At 53.2% G+C, this 25,557-nt stretch overlaps 9 protein-coding genes across 9 annotated transcripts; 1 reads left to right on the top strand and 8 right to left on the bottom strand.

The window, feature by feature from the left end:
* Window positions 1–441: 441 nt before the first annotated feature.
* Window positions 442–2,130, bottom strand: HD553DRAFT_318333 (uncharacterized protein). The gene is made up of 5 exons (XM_046180857.1): window positions 1,885–2,130; window positions 1,280–1,793; window positions 1,124–1,209; window positions 989–1,057; window positions 442–924 (listed from the first exon to the last, which is right to left on the bottom strand). Exons 1-5 carry the CDS (start codon window positions 1,901–1,903, stop codon window positions 629–631), a joined length of 984 nt encoding a protein of 327 aa, XP_046033504.1. The 5' UTR covers window positions 1,904–2,130; the 3' UTR covers window positions 442–628.
* Window positions 2,131–2,914: 784 nt separating this feature from the next.
* Window positions 2,915–3,701, bottom strand: HD553DRAFT_129784 (uncharacterized protein). Its single transcript, XM_046176578.1, has one exon. It carries the CDS (start codon window positions 3,534–3,536, stop codon window positions 2,997–2,999), a length of 540 nt encoding a protein of 179 aa, XP_046033503.1. The 5' UTR covers window positions 3,537–3,701; the 3' UTR covers window positions 2,915–2,996.
* Window positions 3,702–3,795: 94 nt separating this feature from the next.
* On the bottom strand, window positions 3,796–8,668 carry HD553DRAFT_318328 (armadillo-type protein). The gene is made up of 18 exons (XM_046180856.1): window positions 8,436–8,668; window positions 8,146–8,360; window positions 7,775–8,074; window positions 7,478–7,702; window positions 6,770–7,417; window positions 6,594–6,704; window positions 6,462–6,530; window positions 6,209–6,394; window positions 5,920–6,150; window positions 5,699–5,860; window positions 5,511–5,640; window positions 5,283–5,440; window positions 5,156–5,221; window positions 4,992–5,079; window positions 4,830–4,936; window positions 4,463–4,771; window positions 4,306–4,404; window positions 3,796–4,242 (listed from the first exon to the last, which is right to left on the bottom strand). Exons 1-18 carry the CDS (start codon window positions 8,548–8,550, stop codon window positions 4,144–4,146), a joined length of 3,318 nt encoding a protein of 1,105 aa, XP_046033502.1. The 5' UTR covers window positions 8,551–8,668; the 3' UTR covers window positions 3,796–4,143.
* A 131-nt stretch (window positions 8,669–8,799) lies between these two features.
* Window positions 8,800–10,428, top strand: HD553DRAFT_318327 (uncharacterized protein; the record flags this gene model as incomplete). Its single annotated transcript, XM_046180855.1, has 8 exons — window positions 8,800–8,876; window positions 8,949–9,455; window positions 9,515–9,533; window positions 9,592–9,646; window positions 9,713–9,832; window positions 9,903–9,928; window positions 9,987–10,061; window positions 10,145–10,428. Exons 2-8 carry the CDS (start codon window positions 9,033–9,035, stop codon window positions 10,423–10,425), a joined length of 999 nt encoding a protein of 332 aa, XP_046033501.1. The 5' UTR covers window positions 8,800–8,876; window positions 8,949–9,032.
* HD553DRAFT_318321 (uncharacterized protein) lies at window positions 10,429–11,475 on the bottom strand. Its single transcript, XM_046180854.1, has 4 exons — window positions 11,201–11,475; window positions 11,121–11,130; window positions 10,815–11,057; window positions 10,429–10,750 (listed from the first exon to the last, which is right to left on the bottom strand). Exons 1-4 carry the CDS (start codon window positions 11,350–11,352, stop codon window positions 10,511–10,513), a joined length of 645 nt encoding a protein of 214 aa, XP_046033500.1. The 5' UTR covers window positions 11,353–11,475; the 3' UTR covers window positions 10,429–10,510.
* Window positions 11,476–12,023: 548 nt separating this feature from the next.
* Window positions 12,024–14,415, bottom strand: HD553DRAFT_345437 (N-acetylglucosaminyl transferase component-domain-containing protein; the record flags this gene model as incomplete). The annotated part of the gene is made up of 13 exons (XM_046183095.1): window positions 12,024–12,100; window positions 12,174–12,213; window positions 12,276–12,343; window positions 12,408–12,522; window positions 12,593–12,732; window positions 12,794–13,000; window positions 13,059–13,188; window positions 13,256–13,342; window positions 13,407–13,434; window positions 13,502–13,619; window positions 13,680–14,044; window positions 14,110–14,255; window positions 14,317–14,415. 13 exons carry the CDS (start codon window positions 14,413–14,415, stop codon window positions 12,024–12,026), a joined length of 1,620 nt encoding a protein of 539 aa, XP_046033499.1.
* A 369-nt stretch (window positions 14,416–14,784) lies between these two features.
* HD553DRAFT_129537 (uncharacterized protein) lies at window positions 14,785–16,479 on the bottom strand. Its single transcript, XM_046176577.1, has 8 exons — window positions 16,302–16,479; window positions 16,189–16,232; window positions 15,934–16,109; window positions 15,797–15,852; window positions 15,541–15,705; window positions 15,317–15,478; window positions 15,137–15,208; window positions 14,785–15,040 (listed from the first exon to the last, which is right to left on the bottom strand). The coding sequence occupies exons 1-8, from the start codon at window positions 16,373–16,375 to the stop codon at window positions 14,875–14,877; spliced, it is 915 nt and encodes a 304-aa protein (XP_046033498.1). The 5' UTR covers window positions 16,376–16,479; the 3' UTR covers window positions 14,785–14,874.
* Window positions 16,480–16,596: 117 nt separating this feature from the next.
* HD553DRAFT_318317 (kinase-like domain-containing protein) lies at window positions 16,597–19,535 on the bottom strand. Its single transcript, XM_046180853.1, has 10 exons — window positions 19,252–19,535; window positions 18,962–19,172; window positions 18,605–18,884; window positions 18,304–18,534; window positions 17,943–18,228; window positions 17,819–17,877; window positions 17,414–17,745; window positions 17,083–17,327; window positions 16,884–16,988; window positions 16,597–16,795 (listed from the first exon to the last, which is right to left on the bottom strand). The coding sequence occupies exons 1-10, from the start codon at window positions 19,331–19,333 to the stop codon at window positions 16,764–16,766; spliced, it is 1,863 nt and encodes a 620-aa protein (XP_046033497.1). The 5' UTR covers window positions 19,334–19,535; the 3' UTR covers window positions 16,597–16,763.
* Window positions 19,536–19,943: 408 nt separating this feature from the next.
* On the bottom strand, window positions 19,944–23,866 carry HD553DRAFT_345434 (uncharacterized protein; the record flags this gene model as incomplete). The annotated part of the gene is made up of 5 exons (XM_046183094.1): window positions 19,944–20,065; window positions 20,135–20,297; window positions 20,376–21,119; window positions 21,188–22,687; window positions 22,778–23,866. The coding sequence occupies 5 exons, from the start codon at window positions 23,864–23,866 to the stop codon at window positions 19,944–19,946; spliced, it is 3,618 nt and encodes a 1,205-aa protein (XP_046033496.1).
* Between the last annotated feature and the right edge of the window lie 1,691 nt (window positions 23,867–25,557).

Genomic DNA, 25,557 nt, shown 5'->3' with positions numbered 1-25,557 from the left:
GTATGTTCTTCCAATGATAAGCAAGTAAGAGGAAGGGTCGTTGTGAAAGGCCCCGCTTTGTGGAAAGCAGGTGTGACCGGTCTCTAGGCAAATGCTCTTGGGTGTCGTTGTCGAATCGTCAGTTCTTGAGGCCTTGCAGTCTTTTCCAAGAGGAAGCGGGGTCGGCAATGGCGGCGGATTATAAGTCAATTCGATTGAAAAGGGCGGATAAACCGTCTTATGCCGTGGTTGTCAACCGATCCAATCGAGGTGGACGATAAGCCATCGAGTATACTGACGATTGCCAACGAGTGTACTATCGTACTGACGGTCGCCAACAATGCAACACCCTGCAACCTTGCAATCTTGACGAAATATATATACTCGTCGACGGTCGGAAGGGAAGCCCTGATGGAAAATCGCGTCGCCTTGCTCTTCCAATTTCACGTGATCGAGTATTTACCCGGTCCGCGTGAGAACACCGGCGATTTCAACCTGCAACCTGACGATTGCATGGATCGGTTTCATTCAAGATTTGACGATGTTGCTACAAACTCTATGGTAGCAAGCAGTCTATAGAAAGATTCTCGACCATGTATGATCGACGAATATACGTGCGGCATTCGTGGGATTCCCTTTGCCAAGCTCCTCAAGAGCTGCTACCCTGCTTCTTCCCAGCCCATTGCTTCCACCAAGCATCGAAACCTCCACTGACAGTCTCCTCGACATCGACGCCGAGATCCTTGAGCTCTTCTACACTGAGTTGCGTGTTTCCTGGCCTGACGACCCCAGACGGATTAGGCTTGCTCGCCGGATCCTCGGCGTCGGGGACGACGTGCGAAGTGGACGCTCCGGTATGCGAAGCGATAATGAGCAGTTGTTCGTATTTGGTCAATCCCTTTTGAGAGGAGTAGTGGACGATCGCAGGGACTCGCTTGTCCAGACCTGTAATTTGAAATCATATCAGCCTCATAATCCGATGCGAAAGAGTTGGTAGAAGATTGCTCACGCGTAAGGTCGTAGATGACCCGAGCGACATCCTCTACGCAAGTCGGGAACCGAACGGCGAAGTGGTCCACTAATGGGCGCGAGACAGCAGATGTTCATAAGAGCTTGAAACGACAATCAGGGTCTCAGGGCTTACTGGTGTACTTCTTGCCGCTCTGGTCCTCGAGGATATCAACGAAGAGGTTGACAGCCGTCTCTCCGTTGTACTCCACCTCTCCATACCTGATCGAGGAATTCGCAGAAAGTATTCGTCATCGATGTCGCAAAGGTTCCTTTGCTATTCTGCACCCACAAGAGAGGTACACGAAGCACGACCAAAGGCTTGGCCTGTTCCGAAGCCTTCCCTCGAACGTCGAGTACGGCCTCTTCCCCGGCTCTCTTGAGCCTTCCATAGAGGTTCAACGGATTAGGAGCGTCTCCGCTCGAATAAGGCGGCTTCTTGCCGTCAAAGACATAGTCCGTGCTGATGTAGACCAGCCCGAAATCCAGTTCGGCAGCTAGCTCAGCGAGCAACCGGGTCGACGCTTCGTTCAGCTTTGCAGCCCGTTCAGGGTCGGCCTCGGCGACATCAGGTCGTCGTTCCGCAGCACAGTGGATGAGAAAGTCGATCTTCTTCTCGGGGTCCGATTGGAGCGAGGTGAAGAACTGTCGGACGGCCTGATCGTCCAGCAAGTCCAGCGGGGTCGGAGCGGGAAGGTTTGGGTACAAGACGGAAGGGGATGTACGGGAGAAAGAGAGGGGCAAGGTGGGTATGGACTGATTATGAAAGTGGTTGGTGACGGCTCTGCCGAGGACCCCAGATGCTCCTGAAGGTCAGGCCAGATCAGACATCAAACAAGCAGTCGATCCGTCAGCCGGACTGTGCCCCCGTGTCGTGGCTGATAAGCTCGAGCTCACCTGTTACTGCAACCTTCATGATTCTCTCTCCTGAATTGTCTATTGGGGATGAATATCCTAGTGAGATATGGAGAAGGATATGCTCGAAGCTTTGAGGTGAATAGGTTCAATCGAGAACAAGTCCGCCGTAAGTTACCATCGATGGACCCTCGCTCGCGGATGAAGCCGAGAACCGCGGTAGTCTCTGGGTCAGAGGCGGAGAACTACTAAACTACCATTGCATTTGGACATGCCCGGCATACGAAACATGTCTGATGGCAGTCAAACCCACCGTTCTGTCTCCTCGAGATGGGCGCGCCGCTACAAGGCTATATTTATGTGGGTTCGACTCGTCGGTATCACCGGATGAGCATCTTAATGCGCAGTCGCTTGCTGATGCTGGGTAAGCGCATGGTCCAATATTGCCCCTTCCTTGCAAGTGAGGTGACGTTCAAAGAAGTTTTAGTGGAAGCTCAAGCGGGTGGGAGCCATCATCTGTAGAGGCAGCCTGGAGATGAAAGAGTCTCGTCGATCCCATCGTGAATTGGCACGGTCGACTTCCCGTGGGGCTTCGGTGCACGCACGTGAATAGAGACGGTCTTGGAGTAATCACGCAGACTGTATAGCTCCAGCACAGCATTAACCTTTTGGTTTACTTTGCCTTTGGACAGCTACAGTCGGGTCGTCCAGGTCGGGGAATGATTCTGCACGAGTCGATCAGGTATCGGCTGGTATGACATGCGATATCAGTACATCCGGCAGAAACATGCAAACAACTGGTCAGCTGAGATCCGACTTTGAGCCTGCCGGGCGTGGGCAAATGACACGTTAGGCTCTTCAAATGACCTCGACTTGATCTCCAGCATACTCCGCCAAGTCTCCCGGAGCTGCTGCAAACTGTTTGCCCTGGTCGTCTTGACGTAGTGGTCAAAGACCGCCTTGTCCGGACTGAACAACTGATCCATCTCATGAACTACCTGAGGGTGCTCATACCTGATCCCGGTCACGATCGCCTGACCGAGAGTGTGGTGAGGCGTCATTGAGATCGACCAGGGGAGGATGGGCGGGGCGGTAGCCTTGGGCTTCTTGCCGCTTGGTTCCTTGGTAGGTGGTACACAAAGGCTGTAGTTTGCCTACTGCTCCGCGAGGGTGTGGGTGTCGGCGATGTCGCCGTTCTCATGGTCGGGACCATAACAGATGTACCACAGGTAGGTGACCTTTCTCTTGATGGTGGACTTGTTGGTGGAACCGTGGACAACGCCGAGTCGACTGATCCGCATGCTCCACTGCTCGCAAGGGACGGGGGTGGGAGAACCGAAGTGCGGCTGTAAGAGTTTGCGCCACGTCTTGTCGAAGTCGGTCGTAGTGATGGCAGTCGCGTTGGCAGCGCCGTGCTCTCGGAGCGTAGTCAAGATGGCAGCAGAGTGGCGATCAGACCCATGTACTACGATAGTACAGTTGTCCTCGTCCTCATCGTTCAGACTCACCCTGCAGGTGAGCATGTTCTTGTTCTTGCCCTGCTCGACGAGTGCGACCAAGCTGCCATCCATGTGCAGGAATCCTGTTCCGTCACGTGTGAAAATACCAGCCTGGCCGTGAGCGCACTTGATCACATAGCCAGAGGCTACGAGCCGATGACCGTTGTCTTTGCGCAGGGCGACGTTGATGCCCATCGACACATCCACCTAAGTTGGACATCTGCTAAGACTGCGCGAGGTTGTATCCTCTGCCGTCAATGCTGCTAAAGTTATACGCGGACTGGTGTATAGGGGCAGATGTACCACAGATCGTGCATCGACAGGCCATAGCGATGCTTCATTTCTCATGACGGTTCGTTGGACTATGAGCTTAGGATACCACTGAGCTCTGAACTGTCTCTGCCACTGTTGGATCATTTCCTATACCGAAAAACCCTCGTGATTCAATGGAAGCCCTAAGGCTTATCGTTAGTCATATCATAACACAGGACGCAGATTGACACATATTGTATCGGCTTATAAAATCACTTCGCCTAGGATACAACGGGCAGTACAAAGGGAGAGCCCTGATGACACGCAGTTGCGCAGGCCGACCGCATAGCTCGTAGATTGACCATAGCTCGTACCACTAGGCCGAGAGATGGACCGAGATGTGCGATCGACTTCGAAGCCTTCTTGCGCGCCGACGCACACCGACGACGGTGAGACCGTCGTCGAACGGCTCGGACTGGTTGGCCTGTTTGGGCGCGGCATACGTCGATCTGACAGCGTTTCGGAATAGAGGTTGATGCCGAATGTTTCCTCAGCCGTCTGTGTACTTGACCCGGATGCCTCTTGATCGCATGTTTTGCTCCCAGGCAGCCTTCTCCGAAGCTTCTTGGCGACGCTCGTTTTGTAGGACCTGTGGTGGATTCGAAGATGTCAGGTCATACTCTCTCGATTCCGTTCATCGCGGCAAACTCACCAAGCGTTTCATCTGTTCTTGCTCCTGTCTCGTCTTCTCCTGTTGTGAGAGCGAATTGACAGCGATGGCCGAATCGACAGGAATATCCAGAGAACGAATCTACACAGTAACCCCGCAGTGAGCGAGGTTCTACGGTTTGGCTTGTCAGTGCACTCACTTGCTGCTTGTTTCCCTTCTTCGAGAGCAACGAAAACTGCATGTGATTTGCTTTCGTTTCTGTTGGGATCGCGTCCTGTTGAGCCTGTTGCTGTTGTTGCCTTCGAATCAAAGGTACGGCCGTGTCAAAGACAGGCGGCGCAGTTTTGCGATCGACCTTGCGCGCGTCCGTGGTGTCGGCTAGCATCTTGGCGAACTCGCGATTGAAAGCGTCCTCCTCTTCTTGATCGTACTCTTCCTCTTTGACGTCCTTGATGAGGACCACATTCTCGTCATCGTCATCATCGTCGATCCTGGTTTCATGGACGTTCTGTGAAGCCCGGCTGTAAGAATATCATCTCTCGGGTCTCTAGCTTCGTTCCACTTACTTCTGCACCGTCAACATCCTCATCCTCTTCCTTGTCATCATCTCCCCTATGCTCTCCTTCTGACTCGCCGTCGGACTCCTCTTCGTCGTCGTCGTCATCAGGCAAGACTGTCAAGGTGAAAATCAGATCTGCTTCAAAACTTGGCTGCACAGGCTTGCTCACCGTCTTGAGACATGGTCGCCAGTAGCTCATCAGTAGCCTCTGCTGCTTCCAGGAAGTTCTTGAAGGGGACCATCTTGGGGCGTATCGTCTGCGACATCATGGAGTATTGTCAGATTGGATCAGTCAGGTAGGAACCTAGGTCGCTCTCGTGCATCGATCCTCACCTCGAGCGTGTCGGAAAGCATGAATTCGACATCCATTGGCATTTCTTGCTTGCATAAACAGTAAAGCTGTTGCACGCAAATCTCAACATCCGCGAGCCCTGGCTCCATTCGCATCGTGAAACCTTACCTGGAAGATTACGAGGAACTGATCGAGCTTCTTTTTGCTGGAACCCTTGTCGAAACAACCACCGCATGTATCCAGTAGAGCGCAGACCAGCCGGATGCGGAAGAAGTCATCTGCCGAATCGATTGGCGACGAACGTCCAGGAATAGGTAGACCCTCCACTACAGACCACAAGAGATGCGAAAATGCACGTGAGCGAGCGGTGTCTCAAGGGAGGCATACATAACGTACCGTGACCGAAAGAGATGAGCGACCATAAGACATCGAAGATCACAGGCGTGTTAACGACTCGATACATATAGAGTTCGCCCAGATATTTGATGGTCGAGATCCGCCGTTGGTTGTATTTGAAGATGTTGTCCTATTTGACGGATCCGATTAGCCACATTCGCGAAAGCCCTTGTTCAGAAGATACGTACCTCCATACCCGCACGAACGTCCTCCAATACCTGATCAACGACTGCTAAACTGAATTCCAGGTGATACTTTTGCAAATCATACACCAGCATTGCTACCATCGGAATATTTCCATACTTCAGTTCCCAGATCTCTGTAAATGCCCTCAGGATGTTTCCGTAGACCTATATTAACACATGATAAGCTGTAAAGCTTCTGGGAGGTCATGATTGGCGAGACTGACCTCCGGATCCTCCCAATGTAGTTTGCGAAGGAGTTTTAGAACCTTGTCGACCGTCTTCTTCATGAGCACGTCATGAAGGAGGTGTTCAATGAAGGCTTCTATCGGGGTGAGCTGGACCTGTTCCCGTTGTACTCGCTCAGGCGGGTTGCACTGGTAGTAAGCGTTCTCTAAGACCAGTTGTTGTCGGGTATCGAAGTGCTGAGCAGATTGCTTTCGCCGCATGATTTCGACCTGCGCGAATGGAAGTTGAATATCGAAGTATGCGATCGATGAGGGGCTTTGTACGTACCAGAGTTTTCGCCTTCTCTTTGGTGTCTTCCGAACGCAGTAGGAAACGCCCGCAGCTCTCGAGCAGATTGGCGACATTGTCCACGTTTGGGCCGGTCAAATCACTGACGCAGACTTGCAATACGTGAAGAATCGTGTGCGGCTGAGCGACCTTGAACTTTGCCAGTTCTCCATAAAATCTAATGTTCTATTATGCATTGCGAGCGGAATCATCAGACACTGTCTTGTTCTAGCAATCGACAAACTGCCCTTACCTTGATTCGGACGGACTCAAGCTCCTTGACTAATTTCTTTCGTTGCAGATATTTGAATTCCTCGTCCAGCTGTAATCACAACCATGATTTGATTATGGATCCTGGCATCACCACCGCGAATTCCTGACTCACGATCGCAACGAGCCCTACACCGATATCCGGCATGTACTTGTTGAGCGTTGCGGCAAAGCGAGCGTAATGAGGCAACAGGTCGGTACGCGTCTTCGGTACGCTCCCCAAGAACTGATCACGAATATGATCAGCTATAACCCGACCATGACCGAGACTGGCTAGTTGTAAAGGAATACCTTGTAGCACCGTTTGCGCGCCGGTTTCGAGTTTAGGTAGGCGAAATCCGCAGCGAGCTTGTCGATGATCGTCCGGTTGTTGGCTTCAGGAAGGGCGGCGAAGATGGCTGCCAACCTGGCCGCAGGTCCCGACTGCAGTGGGTCTCCATCGTCTTCGACGACAGGCGGTTTCTCTCCCGTGTCATCGTCGATGTCTTCCTTTAGGTCATTCATCGGGGCATCCTCGTCAAGCTCGTGGATCGACAAAGTCTTGGTCGGAGGTGAAAGGATGTCCGGCTCGATCTGTTCGACTTCGCCATTCTGCTTGAGGCCGAGAATACTGGGCGGAACCTCATGAGCCAGATCCAGGATGTCCTCGTAAAACTTCCTCTCCTCGTCATCGTCCCAGATACCTCCTGCCAGATTATCCTCTCCATCTTTACCGAAAGCTGGGCCAGAGTCGACGATTTGCAACGAGGTCTTGGAGATACCCAGAGCGGTAGGAGCTTCAGGAACCTTCATGTTCAAGAGGTCCGCTAGACTTTGAACGCCGTTTTGCAATTTCTCTACCGCTTTGACCATACGCTCATATGCGTGCTGCCGGTCTTCGAATATCTCTCCCGCTTTGATATAGGCTTCTTGATTCCGCTTGTCTTGCTCGAGCAGTTTCTGCAAAGGTGAACGGGGTCGGCTATCAAAGACAAGCTAGCGAACAGGCCTCGCGCTTACAGTCTGTCCTTTGACGAGAGCCTTTCCAGCCGTCTTGAAGTAGTCCTCGAAAGTCTTTCTAAATTTCTCACGAAAAGCAGCCGGGACGAGCTCTTCGTCTGCCGAATCCTCTTTCGCTGCAGCAGCGGTATCTCCCTGCTCGTCCAGACCCAGGTAGGCGCGCTTGTATGATTTCAGAAAAGTTACCAGGAGAGGGATGTTGTTGTACTGAGGGTCGTTCGACATCTTCAACGAATCATGACGAAGTTCAATGTCAGGCGTGATGAGATACGAGTGTTCATTCCCGGAGCGACCTACCAGGTAGGTCAGGCGGTCCAAGACGTATGTGGGCCCAATATCTTCCGACTGAACCCCCTTCATAGCCTTTCCACCTTCGTATCCCTCCCAGGCTCCCACCAGAGACAACTCGGCGATCATCCGCAGGACCGGCCGCATTCGCGAGATCCGATCTTTTTCCTCCTTCTCTCTGTCCTTATCATTCCCCGCACCAGAGGTTGTCGGAGCGGCATTTTGTGCTTCATTGGTGATCGAGATCAACTCAGGAAGGAAGCTGGGATAGAAATCCGGTGCGAGTCGAGCATGCAAATGAGTCACGACCTAAAACAATACGGTTAGGATGAGCGTGATCAGCATTCCGATCGTCAGTTACAATCCTTAGCTCAGCATACCTCCACAGCTCCTTCGACATCTGCTTTGCCTTTCGCTGCAGTCCCAGAGATACCTTCAAGTACAGCAGTTCGGATCTCCTCAGTGTACTTGGTAAGAGTCAGACCATCGAGCTCTTTAAGAAAGGCTTCCGCAGATGTTGTGAGTAAAGCGGACCTCAGACGGTTGAGCAGGGTTGTGTGCTTCTTCAGTGAGGAGTCGAGAGGAGGCTTGGCTTCTTCGTGGTCCAAAGAGGTATCATGTCTGACAGTCAGCGAAGTACGACTCCGGCCATCTTATCAGGGTAGCGTACTCAAGGCATCGTCCTCCCAATACTTGATATTCTTCTCCTTCAGGGCCTTCCGTTTGGCCAGTTTCGCTAGGTAGTCATCCTTGATCGGCGGCGGAGCACCCGCAGTCGACGCCATCGCCCGCTTTCAGGCTTCACTAATCCTGACTTGGGTCGCTACTAGAACGATGGGGCGTTGTCTTTGTATCGTTGATATGTGGATTGCACATCAAGTTGAAGACAAAGGAAGATGGTAGTACAAGGTCAATCGACCGAGATCTCTCGATTAGACGCGCGCAACCTGCTGCACTGCTGCTCTGGGCGGGATATGACGAAACCCGTTCGTATACTTTGAGTGCTATTCTCACCTTGTGGGTCTCACACCTCACCACGACAGGCATAGCATACTGGCTTACAGCTATATAACAGTCAGAGACTCGCTGGAACTGGCCCGATATCGACGTCGTGAGAAATACCTAGGGTATGCCTCTCTTCTCACTTGACCGAATAGCTGATCTCGCATTTCCGTATGTTCAGTGACCGATCTACTAAATCGTCCCCGAGACAAGGCTTGCTGGCATAGGGTGACAGCCCACACATAATTAGGAAAGTGTCAGCAGAATGGACTCGATGATGTTGGCAGAATCTCAACCTGGGCAGGCCCCAGACCTCTCCTGGGTCAACGTCGCTCTGGCCCTCTCGTTCGTCTCGATCGATGCGATCCTATCCGTCATCTTCAACCTTGGAATCGCATCATCCCTGATCGTCGCGGCCGGACGATGCGTCTTACAGCTCAGCGTCATGGGCTTGGTGCTGGACAAGGTCTTTGCCGCCGGAAACATTTGGGGAGTCTTTGGGATCGCCGCATTGCTCAACGTGCTAGGCGCGATAGAGGCCACGTTCAACAAGTCGAAGAAGCGGTTTCATAACATGTTCCCTATGGTCCTCCTGGCTATGATGTCGTCGACCTTTCCGATCGGGGTCTTGGGTTCGCAGTATGCGATGGCAGAAAGACCGTTTTGGAAGCCGAACCAGTTCGTTCCGGTATGTCTACATAGTCGCGAGGTTGACTTAGCGGGAACTCAATCTTCATCTGCAAACAGATTATCGGAATGATCCTCGGTACGTCTCTAGATCCACTCTGATGGGTTAGTCGAAGCTGATTGTGTGTCTCCTACAGGTAATGCGATTTCGGCTATCGGTATCAGCGTCAATTTTGTCCACAAAGAATTCACGTGAGCTTCATCTTATATCCACTCGTCGGCTATAAAATGCAATAACAGCCTGATTCACTTTGACAGCGAGAACCGGGACAAGATCGAGACCTACCTCGCTATGGGCGCATCTCGTTTCGAAGCTTGCAAACCGATAGGGAAAGAGGCTCTCAAGCTGGCCCTTTTGCCGACCATCAACCAGATGAGGTAAGCGGAGTAGTGGTTGAGCCGCAAACGATTCATCTAAATCTATCCCTATGCCAAATGTGTTCCAAAGTGTTATCGGCTTGATCTCAATCCCAGGTCAGTCTTGACTGGTTGTCTGCCGAAGTGTCAGATGCTGATGAATTCGTTGCGCTAGGTATGATGACGGGAGCTCTGATCGCCGGCAAAAGCGTAGAACAGGCTGCCAGGCTTCAGATGATTTTGATCTTCAGTGAGTGACCCGAGACCCACAAAGAGACGGTATACGACAATACAGCAGACCGGAGCTAACTGTACCGTATCGCTGCCATCCAGTGATCTCGGCTTCATCGGCATTCTCTTGCCTTTTGACCATCTTCTTCGCCTTGAGCACTTTGACGGACAAGAAGCACCGGATCAGGTTGGACCGCCTGAATACGGAAAAGCCGCTCTTCTACCGATGGCGGGATGCAGCCGGAGCAGCTATCTGGAAAGGTATCAGAAAGGTAGGAGGTAAAATCGGCAGGGTTCTCAGAGTTACCAAGAGGAAGGAACCGACTCAGAATGGTTCGCCATCGGAGAGGACGCGATTGCTACCTAATGAACAAGGACGGTAAATTTCTTTGGTATTGTAATATCGTACATAAACATGGCATCCAGACCGTGAAAGCATCCCTCTCCAAGTCTTTCGTTCGGTCAGACCTAGACTGCAGCTGTCTCGAGTCCACCAAAGATGCTTCGTACGAATCCTCTCCAGTAGCCCGTCTTGGCTGATCCACCAACGACCTCTCCTCCACCAATCTTGCCACGGGGTCCTCCCGTAATTCGGCCTTTGGGTACGTGTGACGCCGGGTAGAGCGCTCCATGAAGACCGGTCGAAAGGGTACCCATGGCGATGGTCAATAGACCCCAGAGCGCACCTTGGACCAACGGAGAGAAGAGCTATCACAGCAATTGTTGCATGAGGTCTTGTTCGCAAGCAGCTTTGTCTTTGGGAGCGGCTCACCTGATCTCTCATCGTAACCCAGCCAGCCATTCTCCAGTCCACTACGACATCCCTTCCACAGCTGAAGATCTCGTCCTCCTGAGCCGAAGTGACTAGACTCTTCGAGTCCGATCCACCTCCAGGAGCGCTCAAGTGCGAAGCTCGGACATCCGATGACGATTCATCAGACGGATTTTGAGCTTGAGACGATGCTGAATTTCCTGCTTTCGGCTGGAGGAAAGGGCGGATTGAAACCAAGTACGACTATTCATAGGATAGGACGGATTAGAAAGCTGTTGCCTGCACCGTTTGTTCTGCCTGAATTACCTGCTCGAACCTGTGGAAGATCAGACTCGAGTCAGAAGGCTATACAACAGTGATCATATGCAGAGGATGTGATCACTCACCTTAGATCCGGAATGACGGGTACGGGTCGCTTGGGCCGATGTCGATCTCGTCGGCCAGAGTTGTTGCTGGCCGGGGTCAACTCGTGCATGGCCTGACCATGCGAAGGCTTGCCGGATCGGGAAGGGAAGTGTTCAGGGTTTAGCGAAGTCATGTCTGTTCGTTGCTGTGGTGCTTCCTGATTATTGCGGTCGATGTTTAGGTATCGAGCTACTTGCTACAGCGATATAGGGATACAGAGCGCAGAGCGATATACTTCGATGCCTGAATGACGTCCCGCGCTGTGTGTTAGGGAGGTCTGCTCCCGCTCATGGACCCTTGACCTATGGCTTGTCTGCTCAACGGTATGACATTTGGTACTCCGTGCATCTACAATTATGATGTGCCCTCGGCTAGTAGCCCCTGATGTCAAATCTCAGAGCACCAAGGGTTGTTATAGCGAGGGCTGCGTTATCACCTGTCTAAAGACAAGATGACCTCAACCTAACCTCCAATGACCTGGGGTCAGAGTGGTACAGATGAGATAGGTCTCGGTCTTGGACAGCTGTATCGGTCTTCTCGCCATAGGTTCTCATTCAGTGTGGAAGACTCGAAGCCTTCTTTTTTGCCCATGACAGGCCATCGATTATTGGTACGAAAGGGTATGATCATCGATACTGATATCCTTTGAGCCTTTGGGTGATCGACGGCCGTGACGTATCAGACACCGAAGCGCGACGCGCCTCGACCCAGGACTGCGATAGGTGGACAGAGCTTGGTCCAGCTTTACGTTGGTCTGAAACGATAAACGGCACACAGACGCTCCGCGATAAGCTAGAATATGTGCTACAATACGCCCCGGATGATCCCAAGCAACAACTTTGCAGGTGAGTACTGCGCCGACAGATCGGCCCAAGAAGCTCCTGGGAAGTAGGATCGAACAATCAGCTTCAGTCGGGAATGGTGTAGGGTTTCGTGTCCCTTGCTCGGACGAACCGAAACCCGAGAATATCGCTCCGAGTGATAATGGTACATTCTGTAAGAAGAAGTTGTCAGAACGGTCTGGGCAACGTTTGAGACAGAAGCCTGCAACTGTACCTTCAATTCCAAGTGCGGACCGAGTCGACAGCCTTTTCGATCGCGTTTGAGTTCCAAGCTGACTCCACCTGTGTTTATCTCGATCATCAGCTGAACGTCTTGAGCTGGGTCCAAATACTATTTCACGCTCACCTGGCAAACGCGAAGGCTCCTTGATCCGCAACATCAATGCGAACAAGGGAAACGAGTTGATGAAGGCAAGAGCGGTCTCGATCGAGAAATTGCAAGCGAGTAATGCGATTTGTACCTTTGGAAGACCATGTTCTTGTTCAGTAAGACAGATAATACTGGAGGTTAGATATAAGGACTGATCTCACCAGCGAGAAGAAAGCATAGTAGGTGAAAATCGTTGGCAAGAGGAAGATAGTAACCGTAAACAGGAGTGTGCCAAGGAACAGCTGGTCAATCTCATAGTCGTACGAGTCGACTCGGTGACGCAAGGTATTCCATCGTTTACCTGTCATAGCACTAGTCAGCTCTCATACTCCGCATGTACCCGATCAGGTGAAGACGCTTACCCCTGAACAAGTTCCAGAGCGAATACATGGCCGATACCTCCCACCGGTATATCTGCCGCATGATCCAGCTGATGACCGTGAGATGGAGGGTAGAGAGTCCGATGAGGTCTTGCATGACGGAGAGGAACATGCTGCCTCCTAAATAGCTTCCGAGGGAGAGGAGCAAGATGGCTCGGGGGACGAGTGACGAAGAGCTTGTCCATATGGCTATGATGTCAAAGGCAATGAGCCTTGACCAGGGCATGCGGTCTAAGTTTGAACTCACAGTCCCAGATATCAGCCATCTGGCCAAATGTAATGCACAAGATGGCGCTCAATGGAGTGTTGAGTTTCAGACCGACGGGCCAGTCATCAAGCCACCGAAGAGATGCTTGAATAGCCTCGACCAGCCAACGCTATATAATCCCAATGCAATCAGGTTGATGCCCTTGCCGCGTGTATGAGCCAAGCTATCTGACTCACCTTTTGGAAAGAAGCAACAGGTTCAATCAGTGAATAGCGGTAGCTATCGAGGATCCGGACGATAGTCCAGCCGAATATCAAGTCGTTCTGCCGAATATCGGAACTGTTCAGATCGGAACCATCTTTGTGATCAAGCGAAAGATTGACTGACAATGATCAACCAGATCGTATTACAAAACCTATAACGCAAAAGATAGCCATTCAGTTCTTCATGCCGATGACATGGGGATGCCGCAAGATACTCACTGTACATAACGTACGCTGACCTGTCGTAAGGATCCTTCTGAGTGTAGATCCAGTTTGAGTCGTTGCCATTCAGCAGGAGCTTGCCTGAGCTGAGTGTATCGAAGGCAGGATTGTCTGGCTGCAGGTGGTAGAAGACTTAGCAAGTGGAGCTCTAAAGAGGAACAGAGAAGGTCCGTACCTATTGCCGAGATCCTGAGTAAGAATGCTAGTATCCGCCATTCTGTTGAGCTAGGATGGACGATCTCGGGAGAGAATGCCGTTCTCGGATCTTGTAGAACGGCCTGGACCCCAGTTCTGTACTGCCTTCGAAGCTGGAAACACTGGTTGATAGCCTGAACGGCCGTTTCCAGCGTAGCTTCAATATCCGCCGGTAAGCTTTTTTGATCGCAGTCCGCCGAGTCTAGCTGAGAGACCGCTCGGAGTTGAGCTACTTGATGCGGTTCGAGAAGCTTCTTTGGGGTGACGGAGATTGCTTTCAGAGTGAGAAAGCGAAGGCGATTCGGGTTCGGTGGGGTGAAGAGGATAGAGGAACAGCTAGTCAGGCTAAAAGGATCGAGTTTATCGGGATAAGCATCATTGTACGAGGGATGTCGGCCACCGAGACGTACGTGGATTCCGTGCCATCTTGACCGAATATACTGATCGTGCTGCCACCAAGGGTCCCATCCGTGGCATCGATACGGCCTATCAACAGCTTCTTCTTCGCGGAGTCTGCACGGTGTTGCAGCGTATCAATCGGACTCTCAGACACGGGCTGCAAACAAACGCATATGTCAACCAAGCTACCAAGCCCAATATTTTAGAGGGATACGGACAGTAACATCAACTACGCAATGTGCCGATGAAGAGATCCTCAGTCCCAGAACATGGCCGACCGTAATCTTGATGTCGTTGGGCCAGAAGATCGTTTGCATTATCGCAGCGTGGGCGTGTCCTCCCTGTCGATATCATGGGGAACGCCACATACCGAGTCTATGTTTATATGAATTTGATGGACGAAGCTCCTATCATTCGCAGTGATCAGTGAGTATGGTGGACAAGTATCTGCAGGACTGCAGGAAAGCAGATGAGTATCTGAGAGATCGAGCAAAGTGCTTGCGTGCTTGTCGAGTCCAGTCTACCGAGCGATGCCGGCATCCGACAACCTCGGTCATCGCGCCGCTCGGAGCAAGCTTCACATCACAGAATGGCTAAAAACCGTTCACCATGTTACGGCGTCGACAAGTCAGAGCTATGCATTGCGCAATTCCAGAGCCAACAGGCAGCACAATTCGTGCACGTATTGATCCGGTTTCGCTACCCAAAATGCAAAACCCCCTAAATCGTCTTTTCTTCTTCTTCTCCGGTCACTCCCCTCTACTACAGCCTCCAGCCTACTTCTTGCTCTTCTTGCCCGCCGCCGTAGGTTTAGGGGCAACAACCTTTGCCGGAACTGGGCGAGCACTAGCGGGAGCTGCACCAGCACTGGGGGTGGGAGCACCGCTATGCATCCAGCTCATGATCTGTTGCGTCGCCATCGGCATGATGAATAACAACGCCCTGTTTCCGTGACAACAATGTACGCGAGCGGAACATTGGAAGCGTTAATACCTTCCGATACAGCTTTGCGGAAGAGAAGACCATTTGGGGACTTGCCATGATGGGACCGTGGTCGTGAATTTACTCCAAAGCTGGACGAGCCTGACGTACCAGTCCACGATGAACGCCCTATACCGAACAACGTACCCGATCTTCAGTCAAAGTTTCCCGCTCATTGCAACCTTTCGCTTTGCAGCAGGTTACATGAGACGAATCTAGACCAGGCCCCAAACTCACCGACTTCCACCAGGGGCATAGGCGCTGTTCCAGATCGGTGCATTCTTCCAGTGTTCCTCACGCATGATCGTCTCGAGCGTCGTACCGTTCGGACCGACCATACGCGGGGTGAGGAATCGGAGGTCTTTACCCCTATCGGTGGCGATCACGAAGACTGGGGGTCTATCGATTGACTTATCAGCATGGCGATCATCGACCGATCAGCCAATCAATGTGATACTCACTTAAAGACGAGCCAACGAGCCGCCAGTTCCGTCTCCGTAAGGAAATCGATTCTTCCCCATTTGATATGATCCAGCGGATCCGTCTTGTTCGAACGGGCGATCCGAGCGGCGTTAGTCATCGCGTCCAGATAGGCGGTGGAAGTTACGTCTGAAGGTGGGGCGTGTCTGATATATTCGTGAGATTAGGCAATGAGACGGATTCGGTCGGCCTGCTCCGGGGTGAGCTGCAGACGGTAGGGCAATGAGAGAGACTTACATGATAGAGAACCAGACCCGCTCTTTACCTCCTTCTGGTAACTGCTCATGTTTCACCTACACATCGAGAAGGCGTACATTTCAGCCAAAAACCTTCTTTCAGCGAGAAACCTTCCACATAGCTTGAGAGTGACTCACGAGCGAATCATAATTCCTATCCGTCAGCCTGATAAACCCCTCCGCCTCGTCCCTGGTCCTATCAAACTCTTTCGACCGAATGACTCTGGCGTACATGCCCGTCACATTCCATCCGGTCATCCCTTCGAGAGTCTGAGCGACTTGTAGACCGATTCCGGGAGCTGGAGCGGGAGCGTCTAGACGATTGAAACCAGAAGTACGGGTGAGTCAAGGTCGTTGTGTAAGACTTGATGATTATGGCTCGGAAAAGCTTACTTTGGGTATGCACCGGTAATGGAGCTTGGTAGGCATGTTGTTGGCTATAATAACAAGACCGATGTGTCAGTATATAAATGACGGTACGTAGCTGGCAAGACTCCTTGACGCACTATCCCTGAGCGTTGGTAAACGGCGACAAGAATGCCGCTGCCGTCAAGGCTGTCGAGACGAGGGCAAACTTCATGATGGTGCAAAAGGCGAAAGATATGTCCTCAGTAGCAGGCTATGATACGATTTGCAAGAAAGAGAAGGTGGTTTGAGGACTACGACGATGTAATTGGGGTCAGGCATTGTGGCTAGAGTCTCGTTCAACCCGGAGCGATAACGAGGGGGAACAGTGACACCACGTGACTCCCCTTGGAAGGGGGGACGGATATAACCGATAAGGGATAGACCGCCGGTCAGTTGGAGACATCATCGTCGTATTCTTATTCGCTACACTAGAATCTACACAAAGTGTACAACGATCCCGACATCCAGGAGAAAGGCTGGGACACGCATTAATAGGCAGTCGGAAAGTAAAGGTGATGGGAACTGGTCGTACACGTCGAATCTCGCCACAGAGGAGCGAACTAGACGACCATCCGGGTTCGTCGCGCTCTCGCTAAAAAAAGCCACCCAAACGAAAGTCCAGTTCAGCCGGCCATACAAAGCAGGTGACGGAATCAAAGACAGGCAAAGACGATGCTCACGTTCGAAATCCAAGCCAATGTTTTCCGGAGCGATCCCCTGTAACCTCGGTGACCTTCGCGGAGCGTGTCGTTGTTTCGGCAACGGTGCCGGGAGGTAGATCGTGTCTAGGAGAAGAACGCCCGCAACAGATCGACAATCAGCTTCCCTATCCAACATAGCGTCTAGCCAAGATTTTGAGCGACAAGGGCCACTACTCACCCTGGTTCTCTTCTTCATCCGGATCCTGCAACTCGTCATCGTTCAACTTGATCTTCGGTGCCTTCTTTCCCCTCGCTTGAACAGGTTTCGTCTTGGTCACCTTGGTCTTGGTCTTGACATTCAGCTCGACGGCCTTGACGGGTGGGCTGGGGTCCACTTCCTGATCGTCCGTATCCGACAACAAGTCGATCACCTCGGATTCCTCCTTCTTGGCCATCTCGGCTTGGACCTGTTTCACTCTTGCCCTGCAGCGTGAACGATGTCGAAGTGTCAGCATTTAACCGATAGACGGCTCGCAGATTAAGCAATTATGGAGCTGTTGCCAACTCACATCGCCGCAACCACCCTATCGTTCTGCTTGTTGACCTCGTTGCCAGTCTTATCCTGCATCACCTTCTGCTTGCCCTGCACCACTCCCATCTGCACCGCCGTGCCGACGGGTTTCTCTGTCAAACCCAGGGTGGCGACGGGGAGAGCAATAACAGCATTTTCCTTGTTCGTCTCAGGCTTGATCTTGTTCGCGCGTGCGTTCTGGGGGATGAGCGGGAAGTCGAGTTTCTTCTGAGGAGAGGCGGGTCTGACGTTGAGCGGGGCGGTAGCCTTCTTTTCGGGAGAGACGATCCTGCCAGCAGGAGCTCCTGGCTGACCGGTGTTCTGCGGCTGCTGATGGATTTGATGCTTGATAAGCTTGCCTGGATCAGTATAAAGGTGTTCATCTGCTCCGGCAGCTACTCACGTTGTCAGAGATGCTAGCCTCGCTCATGACGCGCAACAAGGCCTTCATCATCGGTTTGGCTATCGCGGAGAGTTATCAAATCAGCTAACGATCGCGTGTACGACACTGTATGCTGGGCACTCACAGGTCATATCCTTGTCAGCATCAGGATCCTTGGCCTTCCAAGCGCTGATCGCATGGTACATCGTCTTTTCCCACGCCGGGAACGGGCTCGCCAAGTTTTCCCGGATGCACTGGTCAGTCTGACAAGGGTACCACAAGTTGGAAATGTAGGCGAGAAAGGTGACCTCGAAGACGATCTTGGGGGAAGGTTCCGGGATGGGGGTGTGATCAAGGACGGGGCGTTTCCAAGGGGTCTCGGGTCGAAGGTTCGGTGGGTTGAGGAAAGGATGGGCGAGAACTTTGGGGATCTGAAAGAACCCGATTACAATCGACCGCCTTGCTCAGATTCGTTACCATTTGTTGACCTCCATAGGAAAACTCACGGTATATCTTCGAAGCGGATCTCCACGCAACATCTTCCAGATCAACTCTCCTGCCGAGCCCGGCTCTCTCGTCATCCTGAACTCGATCTCCCCTTTGAGAATCCTATTCTCGATCACCTCGTCTGTATCATCGGTTCGATCCCGGATGAACGGGTGGTGGTTTGTGAGCCATTTGTAGAGGAGAATACCGCAAGCGTAGACGTCCGAGGCGGCACCATCGTAGGGTCGGTTCTGGTAAGGTAACAACGAGCATGAGCAACTGTAAGGGGTCATCTTGTCTGGCATGCGCCCAGACACCAACCTCGATCTTCTCTGGTGACATGTAATCCAACGTCCCCCCTCCCGAACACGCCCTCTTCAACCTGGGCGAAAACGTCGTCAACCCAAAGTCAGCCAGGACAGGCATGCCCGTCTCGGTCATCAAGATGTTGGCAGGTTTGAGATCTTCATGCCAGACGCCGATGGAATGAAGAGAGTGAAGGGAACGGAGAAGCTGTCGGAAGAAGGGGATGATGCGTTCGGCCGGAACGGGGGCACGGATGCTGCTTGCAGATTGGGGGAGCATGGGGAGAAAGAGGTATCTGGCACACGTAACGGAACGAGTCCAGTGGCTTGGTGATTGTCGTCGGCTAGTCGACGGGTATTCAGTACGACTCACTTCCACTGCTTCTCGTGCCTAACCATATCGATTCCCACCACCCCCTCGATATTCAATCCGGCCATGAGCTTCAACAGGATCTCTTCCTTCTGAGCCTCCATCGCATCCATAATCATGTCCTTTGTCAACGGAGATGATGGATCCACAGCAGGTAAGATCTTGCAGGCGGTGACTCGGTTCGTACCCAAATGCTTCGCTTTACGAACGTGCCCTGCCGAATGTGATTGAAACCAATGCCTCTGGTGAGCACGTCTTCATAGCATAGACATGTACGTCTATTCAGCTCTTACCAAACCCTCCCCGACCCAAAGTAGATCCCAACTTCCATCCTCCTACATATTGTAGCACCGATCTTGGTGTTTCGACAGACATCTCAATCCGATTCGCCCTCCTTGCAGTTGGTGTATGTTTGTTGTTGATGTGCGGTTTCGCTTGAGACGGGTAAGCTATCGCATGGGTATGGCGATATGACTGAGCTGGGATCGGTCAGGTGGCTAAGACGACGCTAGCTATGAGTGATTGAAGATGAAGGAGGAGAGATGATGATGACGGACGGATGACGGATGAGTTGCCATACCGCATTCCACTCGAGTTGCCGATCCCTCGCGAAATGTTGATTGACATTCTCTGTTGTTGGGTCGAACCCCCGGGGTCGGGTGCATGCCGGCATCATCGACCCTCCCACCCAGATCAAGCGCGCCATGCCCAAATCGAAGCGCGATCTCAACCACGATTGCGCAGCAAATGATAAGAACTCTCAGAGCGCGATTCATTACTGGTTCATATCACTAGCTACCTGTCCTTACATGCGATACAAGTTGGTACGTAAGGCATAATTGACAAAGATGAGAAACAGACAGGAAACCACGCGGGTCTCCGCATATTATGGATGATACACTCTAATGATAGCCACAGAACCAAGCCCGGGCTCAGGCCGTCGAAATCCGCACGATATAGGCACTGATAGTGCCAACATCCTGGTCTAGGCGGCCGCTTGGTCCTCGGCTAACATGGCCTCCATGGCATTGACGTTGCGAGAATTCGTTTCCCGGGCAGCCGCAGCCGCTGCAGCTCGTTCGGCTTGTTCCACCGCGCGGGCATTACCTAAGAACGAGACAGGAGATTATGTCAGCTCAGGAGCCAAACCCCACACTACGTTGTTGATAGACTCACCTTCAGGCGTATCGTCGTTCTCCGCGACACCCGGCTGGCCGGCAGCAGCGTTGGCAGGTCCCTCGCCGGGCCTTCTCCTCCTCCTTCGTCGAGGCAGAGTGATAATCTTTGGCATCGGTCGGGTATCCAGCTCGAGCGAGACGTTGGTCGCCGCTTGGAAGGCCTGGCAGGACACATAGAACGATATTCATCTGGTTAGCTGACAATGCAGAATTGCCTTGACTGAAGTCCTGCGCCTCACCTCGATCCAGTCGACCACGTCCTTTGCGCTATCGGTTTGCAACAAGAACTGTTCACCCTCCGCACGGACCCGCACGACGTTTCGCTTCTTGACGTAATCCGCAGCCAACCCGCTCTCGGCGTTTTGCAACGAATATTGCTTGACGAGCGCGTTCCCGCCGCCAAAAGGCAAATGCGAGGCGATGTTCTCCCTAGCGTTGATCCCGCTTGAGGGTGCGGGAGGAGGTACGCTCATACTAGCTCGTCTCGCCTGGGTAGCCTGGGAGGCGGGTTGGAACAAGAACATTTCCTTTTCGCTCGACGTCGTAGCAGTCGTTGTTGTGCTCGCCGCGACGCTGGATCCGACCGAACTTTGGGAAGGACGTCGACCGGCCGGAGTGATGGCATCAGGGTCTCCGGGCAATGAGCCTCGTCTTCCCGTAGGAGCGTTAACGCTGCCTTCGACGAGGGAACCGCGACGACCAGTCGGAGCGGCAGGAGCGCCTGGACGAGCTGCCGGAGTGGCGGTGACCGATTCTCGCCTCTCGCCCGGTTTATGTACATGCAAGTTGGCCAAATCGGCTTCGGAGATCTCAGGGATCGAGATAGATCCGGCCTTGAACGGGATCTTGTTGACGTCGTGCTTGAAGACCCGCAGCGAGGTTCCGTGCAAGACAAAGTAGAGGCGTTTCCAACTCCTGTCTCGTGCTTGCACACCTGGTGCTGAGAACTCCATCTTTCGGGGCAAATAACCTTCGATGTGTACCTGCGAGATGCAACTTGCCTTGTCAGTATGATATGCCAGGCGTCGAACGTAATCGCTAATGAGCTTACGTGACACCAGTATTCAGGTAAGTTCTCTCGACCTTCCTCTTCCCTAGGCCTTGGGATCCGCGAACCAGGCTCGGGAGGTTCATACTTGGGCGGCTTGACACGCGTGTCGTCGAGCGATCGCCTGCGCTTCAAAGGGGATCCACGGGCCTCTGACATCTGACGCTGCAGAACGGTCTTTTTGGGGGATGTGACCGGGGTCGACGTCCCGCTGGTCATACCACCGGTTCCAAACCGGAACGGTTGGGTCATGCCGATCCCGGGAGTGGGAGGGGGTCGAGCCCAATCGGCGGAGGATCTGGCGCTAGGTGCAGGCGAAGGGTTGTACTGCCGCAAGCTCTCGCCAATCGGGATCATCCCCACAGGAGAGATTTCAGTACGATTCGTCTGTTCTGCGGGCGATGGCGTATCTGCCAGCTCTTCTTCTTCCTCAGCCTCATCAGAGCCTCGACGGGAGATGGGCGCCTCTGGCTCTCGCCACGACGAGGACGCCGCGGCAGACAAATCGACCATGCTCCGAGACTTGTGCGTCAGCATCCTCGGACGAGAAGTAAGCGGGGTCGTCGGCCGACTGCCTGACAAGGATTCTTGCGAGCGCAACGTTTCGCGCAAGGGAGAAGAGACTTGGTCATCCTGGGTGGCCGGAATCATGCCAGGTAGGTTGGACAGGTCCAGAGGCAAAGCAGGAGCAGCGGTAGCAGATTGAGCTTCTTCCGAAAAGGCTAGTTCGGGCTCCTCAGCTCGAGGCGTGGTGACTTCTTCGACCTCATCGTCGTCGACATTTGGAGGTCTAGCAGAAGTCGGCGTTGGCGTGGCATTCCCGTCCGTTGCCGGCCTGGCGGTGTCAAAGTATGACGTCTCCCCGACCTTGATACCTGCAGCAGGCGTTTGGTTCCTCGACAAAGCCGCCGCTTTGGCCACCCCGTTAGGCATATTGAACGCTCCCAGCGCGGCTCGACCGGGCGACTTGGCAGAAGGAGAACCCATTGGGGTCCCAATCGTCGGTGTGGCAGCACCAAACTGCGTCCATCCACCTCCACCAGCGAAAAATTGGTTGGCACCGGGTGTCTTCGGGGTGGGAAGTGCCCAGGAAGACGACGACGTCCGGGATTGCATCGACGGTTGCGAGCCAGAAGCTTGCGTTTCCATCGGGTTCTCAGGCAGTCCATCGAGCTGCGGGGCGACGAGTTGACGGCGATCCGGAATGGACAGGGGAGGTAATTGACGTCGACTCGACTGGCTCGGAGAGCCCTGTTGATCCTCTTCCGGTTCTTCGTGGATCGAATCCACCCTCTCCCTGCGTCCGAGCAGGCCGCGATGTTCGACAGCACGAGTGGCAGTAGACGTCGCGCCACCCTCCTCGCTGCTGTCGTCCTCGTCATCGTCAGACCCGGATTCAGACTCGCTCGACTCTTGCGAGTCCGAGTCGTCGGATCCTTCCTGCTCGGGAGAAGCTATAACGGGAGGAGCGGGGCGGTGAGAAGGTTCTCTGAGCATGACGGGCTATGAGCCGGGAGAAGCAGCGCATATACAAGACAGATCAGCGCTGAACATACGACCTGCTGGCCCCATCCTTTCTCATATGGCACTCACCATGGCCTTTTTCGCCCACCTATGCTCTGATGCAGTCCTCGTCATGGCGCCTGGTGAGCTCTGCAGGCTGGTCGTACCACCACCATGCCCGCTTCCAGGCCTCGAACCAGCGGGTCCTGCACCAGCCGCACTCGGGAACCCATATCCTCCAGGAGTGGACGATTCAGAGACGCCACCGCCGCTCGCACTTGTACTCCCGTTCAGAGTAGGAAGGTTGGCGATCCGTTGAGGTAAAGGAGTGGAGGGTACGATGGATAGTCCCATCCCGTGTGACGCGGTGGATTTCCGCGAGACGAGACCTGGTGGAGGTAAAGCGATTCGGCCCGGTGCAGCCCGAGTGCTTCGAGGAGAGGCTGTGTGGAGGGTCGACAGCGGGCTAGACACGGGCGTAGTCGCGTTGGGGTTGGTTCGCAGTGGTGTGGTAGGCATAGGCGGCGACGTAGGAGGGGAGTTGAGTGGGACACCCTTGTTATCCGGAACAAGAGGTTTCCAAGCGTCCAGTCCTGCAGCACCTCTCGATCCGTCTTGTGCCACAGGCTTGATTGGAGAACCTGGCCCTCGAGCTCGATCTTGAGCATGATCCACATCCAAAAGATCCGTCGATTCTCGTCGTCGTCGGTTCTCATCCGCCTCCAACCCGGAAGTTCCTAGGACGCTATTCCGTGGGGGAGTCGGCATGATCTTGGTTCCCGGCGGGTAGTTGGCTCGGTTAGGGGCTGGGGGAGAATCGGGAACTTCGCTGACGAGAGCGATAGAGTTCCTCCTCCCTGCGTTGTAATCCTGACCGTCCTTGGTGCCGTTCCCGGATGCGAAAGCTTGTCCGATCGAGAATCTCCTCTTCCCCCCATTCGCACCGTTACTCAAGGATGGATCGTCCTCATGCAAAGAAACCCTCGAGGCGTTGAGTTTGGCCTTGAGGTTCCCCAACAACCCTGATGAGGCCGAAGCCGAGGCAGCTGGAGGCGGGCCAGACTCGGTCAGGGATGGTTTTCGGAGGTGTGTGGGTTGGTATGTCGAGGAGGCGGGGTTGTTTGATGTGGTGGTATCGGTGGACCGGGTATGCCGGTGTCTAGCGAAGAGGGACGGCATGATGCGAATGGGTCAGATCGGATAGGTTAGACCGATCAAGGTCCCGGCAGTTCGCCCTTTGGTATCGTGTTCGTCCTGTATTGATTGGTCTAGAATCCACGGCAATGATCACAATATCTGTCAACAACCCTCATCGTCGAATCGGTAACCTCCTAGTCAGCATGAGTCCTACTCACATTTTTCCTCAATGTCGACTGCGAGCTCGATGTCAAAGATGCTCTGATGTCTCCTGGGTGGTGTCCCTCTTTCCTGCAGTATCTCCTAGCTCGGTAAGATAGTCCGAATCGCTCGAACCGACAGACAATTGCCTTTTCTTTCTACTTCGAGTGTAAAGGAACAGAAAGAAAGACCTTTCGACCTTCCTGATTCGGACCTTGATTATTATAAGTGACCGAGGTTTGAACAGTAGAGGAAAGTTGTTGATACAGGCTGGTAACGATCCTGACTTCTTTTTGTAGCCTCCTTCTTTGTTCCTGTTCCCTTGAGACTCTGATTCAGTTCGGGTTACAAGCCTGGTCCAAGGCTGATGTCAGGATGTTGAGGTCGTACGACGCGTTTTCCTCGAGCTCGAATGTAGGCTGACGGAACTAGCAAGGCAGAAATAACCTTGTTGATGTTCAAGCCAGAGAGCAAGATGGTAGGTAGAGCAGATTGCAGGTTGTAGGAAGTATCAATCGATATCGCGGCCGTGCTTTGATTCTGGTCGAGTTTGGTTCGGAGGTCGGTCGACGACGTCACACCCCCTCCCGGTTGGGTTCGCGTAGACACTTCGATCCGGGTCGATGCGATGCGATGCGGGGTAAAAAGGGCGACGTACGTTTTACCTGCGTGCGTGCGCTCTGAGGAAAGGATAGAGGTCGTTCGAAGAAAGGTGTACGATGTCGAACGACTAGCTATCAGAAGCTAGAAGACGTTGTGGATGTAGGGGACGTCAAGGATATCTACGTCGTGATCTACCTAATAGCTAATAGAGGTCGGTGACGTTGACGATTGAGAGCGCGGCGATCGAAGAGAAACCCGAGCCTGAGCACTTTTGTAGCGCGGCGCCCGTCATATCATCATCGTCTCTGTCTCTTCCCTTCAGGTCATGCGCGGCAGAGCGATTCAAAATACTCTACGTAGGGGCTTCGACAGGTGGCCAGTCATTTAAGATACACTGCTTTACCGGCATCAACAAGCGTAAAGTCATCTATCGGCACAGCCCGGACTCTTCACCTCGATCCTCGAAAGAGACGATGATTTGCTGAAGCCATGCGCCCAAAAAAAGGATGACTTCCCTACTAGCTCTCGATAGCGATAATAATGACGCGGATCAAGTGTCAGCGTCAGGCCCCCCCGTGGAGGCATCCCGCCTCCATACATGCCAGACAGATGGGATGTCAACGCCTCGACGCCCGACCTCCGTCAGCCAAACCAGGCGAGTTGGCTCAAATCGCTGCATGTTGGCAGACAAGTACCAATTTGTTACGTGCATCTCTGCAGCCAGGATGCGCAGTATCGATATACCCGGGGTCTGTCTGGATCTGCCGATCATTTCATCAATCTCGGCTCAGACCCAGATGCCGAGCAACGACAAGGCTGGCGGAAGGAAATCCATCGGAAGCAAAAATGCGATCGAGAGAGGGAAGCGCGGGAATAGGGCTGCCCGAAGCGGCAGGGTTCGGCCGTGTTTCACCTGAATATCGCGATTT

Source organism: Filobasidium floriforme (genome assembly GCF_021052385.1).
Source record: "Filobasidium floriforme strain CBS 6241 chromosome Unknown HD553scaffold_24, whole genome shotgun sequence".
NCBI lineage: Eukaryota > Fungi > Basidiomycota > Tremellomycetes > Filobasidiales > Filobasidiaceae > Filobasidium > Filobasidium floriforme.
The sequence above is the reverse complement of the archived record's forward strand: the minus strand, read 5'-3'. Positions and strand labels throughout refer to the sequence as shown.

What these genes read in the sequence shown, in the direction of transcription:
- HD553DRAFT_129784 (XM_046176578.1), bottom strand. Translation starts at nt 3,536, where the DNA reads ATGGGCATCAACGTCGCCCTGCGCAAAGACAACGGTCATCGGCTCGTA.
- HD553DRAFT_318317 (XM_046180853.1), bottom strand. Translation starts at nt 19,333, where the DNA reads ATGTCTGTCGAAACACCAAGATCGGTGCTACAATATGTAGGAGGATGG. An exon ending in AGGCTAGCATCTCTGACAAC is followed by an intron (nt 17,746 to 17,818) that starts GTGAGTAGCTGC and finishes CAAATCCATCAG; the next exon opens with CAGCCGCAGAACACCGGTCA. An exon ending in GGATGAAGAAGAGAACCAGG is followed by an intron (nt 16,989 to 17,082) that starts GTGAGTAGTGGC and finishes TTCTTCTCCTAG; the next exon opens with ACACGATCTACCTCCCGGCA.
- HD553DRAFT_318333 (XM_046180857.1), bottom strand. An exon ending in GAGCGGCAAGAAGTACACCA is followed by an intron (nt 1,058 to 1,123) that starts GTAAGCCCTGAG and finishes CGCGCCCATTAG; the next exon opens with TGGACCACTTCGCCGTTCGG. An exon ending in GGTCATCTACGACCTTACGC is followed by an intron (nt 925 to 988) that starts GTGAGCAATCTT and finishes TTCAAATTACAG; the next exon opens with GTCTGGACAAGCGAGTCCCT.
- HD553DRAFT_318321 (XM_046180854.1), bottom strand. Translation starts at nt 11,352, where the DNA reads ATGACTTCGCTAAACCCTGAACACTTCCCTTCCCGATCCGGCAAGCCT. An exon ending in GGGTTACGATGAGAGATCAG is followed by an intron (nt 10,751 to 10,814) that starts GTGAGCCGCTCC and finishes TTGCTGTGATAG; the next exon opens with CTCTTCTCTCCGTTGGTCCA.
- HD553DRAFT_129537 (XM_046176577.1), bottom strand. Translation starts at nt 16,375, where the DNA reads ATGAAGTTTGCCCTCGTCTCGACAGCCTTGACGGCAGCGGCATTCTTG. An exon ending in ATAGGAATTATGATTCGCTC is followed by an intron (nt 15,853 to 15,933) that starts GTGAGTCACTCT and finishes CTCGATGTGTAG; the next exon opens with GTGAAACATGAGCAGTTACC. An exon ending in CGGGTCTGGTTCTCTATCAT is followed by an intron (nt 15,706 to 15,796) that starts GTAAGTCTCTCT and finishes CGAATATATCAG; the next exon opens with ACACGCCCCACCTTCAGACG.
- HD553DRAFT_318328 (XM_046180856.1), bottom strand. Translation starts at nt 8,550, where the DNA reads ATGGCGTCGACTGCGGGTGCTCCGCCGCCGATCAAGGATGACTACCTA. An exon ending in ATGTCGAAGGAGCTGTGGAG is followed by an intron (nt 8,075 to 8,145) that starts GTATGCTGAGCT and finishes GTATTGTTTTAG; the next exon opens with GTCGTGACTCATTTGCATGC. An exon ending in TGGACCGCCTGACCTACCTG is followed by an intron (nt 7,703 to 7,774) that starts GTAGGTCGCTCC and finishes GATTCGTTGAAG; the next exon opens with ATGTCGAACGACCCTCAGTA.